We start from the raw sequence: 2,500 nt of genomic DNA, 5'->3' as shown, positions 1-2,500 counted from the left end.
CCTTCCCTTCCCTTCCCTTCCCTTCCCTTCCCTTCCCTTCCCTTCCCTTCCCTCCCCTCCCCTCCCCTCCTACCCATCCATTCCTTCCTTTCTTACTCACCTCCCACTCCCACTTCCAGAGCCGGAGTCACTGCCTGACCCAGACTTGCTGTCGTTGTCATTGTTGTCAGAGTCATTGTCGGAGCCACTACCGGAGCCCGACCGCTCCTCTTCACTGTCTGAGCCGCTGTCTTGTATATGCTGCAACATGGGAGAGATTAACTGAAGTAAGTTTCGGTAAAATAAAGGGGTATGTAAAGAAGAAGAAGAAGAAGAAAAAAAAAAAAAAAAAAAAAAAAAAAAGCTTAAAGTTATCTGTTGACATATTTCTGTTAGCAACCTCATAACGTCAAATCATGACCTGCAAGAAAATTAATATGAATAATATTTTATACTAATTCCCACTGAATTTTGTGCTGCTTAAAAAATTACTTGGTATTAAAGCACACAAAAGCTTTACACTATAAAAAAAAAAAAAAAAAAAAAAAAGTAACCAAAGTATGTAATTAATTATAACCAAAGTCCTAATGTGAACCTTTTCATGAGATTCATATTAGAGATTCACATTTCAGTTAAATTTTTATCAGCATATAAATACATGCTTGGTACTAAACATGAGTTCTCAATGAAAATAGAATAAAATAAAATCTAAACACCATTTTTTTCCTATAATCTAAAACCTTTTTTCATCCTAGTTTAGGTTCTGGTGAATTTTGCAAAATGGCCTTGAAATAAATCATCTATTTCTTGCATCTGAATAATAAATCGATTAGAAAGTTAAATGTATGTTTGTCTTGCACCAAGTTGTTGAATTTACTAAAACTTTCTAAAATCTATACTAGTATGCAATATATTGTATGGCATTTTCTAAGTATGAGCAAAGTTCTTATTATTTTCCTATACATGTTCCTCATATATTTTCTGTCAATATCCATCTTTATCTTTATTTTCTTTATCCATCATTATCACAAGACTATATTCATTACTGTCATACTACTCCCTTAAACTGTTCAAGTACCCACGTTCCCTGATCCCGTCCCATCCTATCCGAAGGAAGACAAGGGAAAGCCTATGGTCTTCACGATTCATCCTGATCTTCTAAAACACGGATCTTATTTAGCATTGGATAAATACAAAAACATGGAAAAAGTTGTGCTATTCTCCCATAATTACATAATAGACATATCTATAGAAAGAGGGACAGGGGGAGAGGGGGAGAGGGGGGGGAGAGAGAGAGAGAGAGAGAGAGAGAGAGAGAGAGAGAGAGAGAGAGAGAGAGAGAGATAGAGAGAGATAGAGAGAGATAGAGAGAGAGAGAGAGAGAGAGAGAGAGAGGGAAGAGGGGGAGAGGGAAAGAGGGAAAGAGGGAAAGAGGGAAAGAGGGAAAGAGGGACAGAGGGAAAGAGAGAAAGAGAGAAAGAGGGAAAGAGAGAAAGAGGGAAAGCGAGAAAGCGAGAAAGAGGGAGAGAGAGAAAGAGGGAAAGAAGGAGAGAGAGAAAGAGGAAAAGAGAGAAAGAGGGAGAGGGAAAAAGAAAGAGGGAGAGGGAAAGAGAAAGAGGGAGAGGGGAAGAGGGAAAGAGGGAAAGAGAGAAAGCAAGAAGGAGGGAAATAGAGAAAGAGAGAAAGAGGGAGAGAGAGAAAGAGGGAAAGAGAGAGTGAGAGAAAGATGGAAAGAAGGAGAGAGAGAAAGAGGGAGAGGGAAAGAGAGAAAGAGGGAGAGGGAAAGAGAGAAAGAGGGAGAGGGAAAGAGAGAAAGAGGGAGAGGGAAAGAGAGAAAGAGGGAAAGAGGGAAAGAGGGAAAGAGGGAAAGTGGGAGAGGGAGAGGGAGAGGGAAAGAGGGAGGGAAAGAGGGAGAGGGTAACAAAAAAAGAGAGAAATAAGGAAAGAGAGATAATATCTTTATCAATCATTTCATCTTTAAACTAATCATCAACATCTTTGAGATCATCACTATCATCATTACAAGTAAAACACTCCTCAATATCTCATCTCATCTTATATTTCTTTACAAATGTTTAATACCTTTACATAATAGCCTAAACAAGGGGAGTGAGAGTGAGAGTGAGAGTGACTGAATGGATACACATCGTTCAATATTCATGGTAAAATGAACTGTAAACCATCAAGCTGTTTCCCAGCCTTATCAGAGAAAATTTTTATCTTCACTAGATCAAGAGGTCTTAAGGTCCATGGAAAGAATTTCAGAGATAGCCTACACGTGTGAAATGATATTGTGGGTGTGTGTGTGTGTCTGTGTCCTTTACACTGCATTCTGCTAATAAAAGAGGCAAAAATCCCTAGTTTCTTGTAAGTGGGAAAACCCTCAGAAAGAAGCGTAACGTGATACACATTGCATCACCTCAGCAGGCAGGCATGCCTTGTGCAATGCTGGTAAATCTATAAGGTTATAAACATGATATCTTAGACAGGAAATATTTATTTGGTATAGGTACTGGTATAA

The 2,500-nt window shown here is 38.8% G+C and overlaps 1 protein-coding gene across 9 annotated transcripts in view; it reads right to left on the bottom strand.

The window, feature by feature from the left end:
• The window catches only part of Chd1 (chromodomain-helicase-DNA-binding protein 1), a 40,188-nt gene that overhangs the window by 31,058 nt on the left and 6,630 nt on the right, over positions 1-2,500 (bottom strand). For 8 of the 9 annotated variants that reach the window (XM_027360765.2, XM_027360767.2, XM_027360766.2 and 5 more), the window contains exon 2: positions 101-240. In XM_027360765.2, coding sequence (XP_027216566.2) covers positions 101-240 — 140 coding nt within the window. Of the gene's footprint in view, positions 1-100; positions 250-2,500 lie in introns of those variants that run through there. The other variant, XM_070117400.1, reaches the window with a different exon arrangement.

The sequence above is a fragment of the Penaeus vannamei genome, chromosome 40 (genome assembly GCF_042767895.1).
Source record: "Penaeus vannamei isolate JL-2024 chromosome 40, ASM4276789v1, whole genome shotgun sequence".
Lineage (NCBI taxonomy): Eukaryota > Metazoa > Arthropoda > Malacostraca > Decapoda > Penaeidae > Penaeus > Penaeus vannamei.
This window is presented reverse-complemented; position numbering and strand designations above follow the sequence as displayed.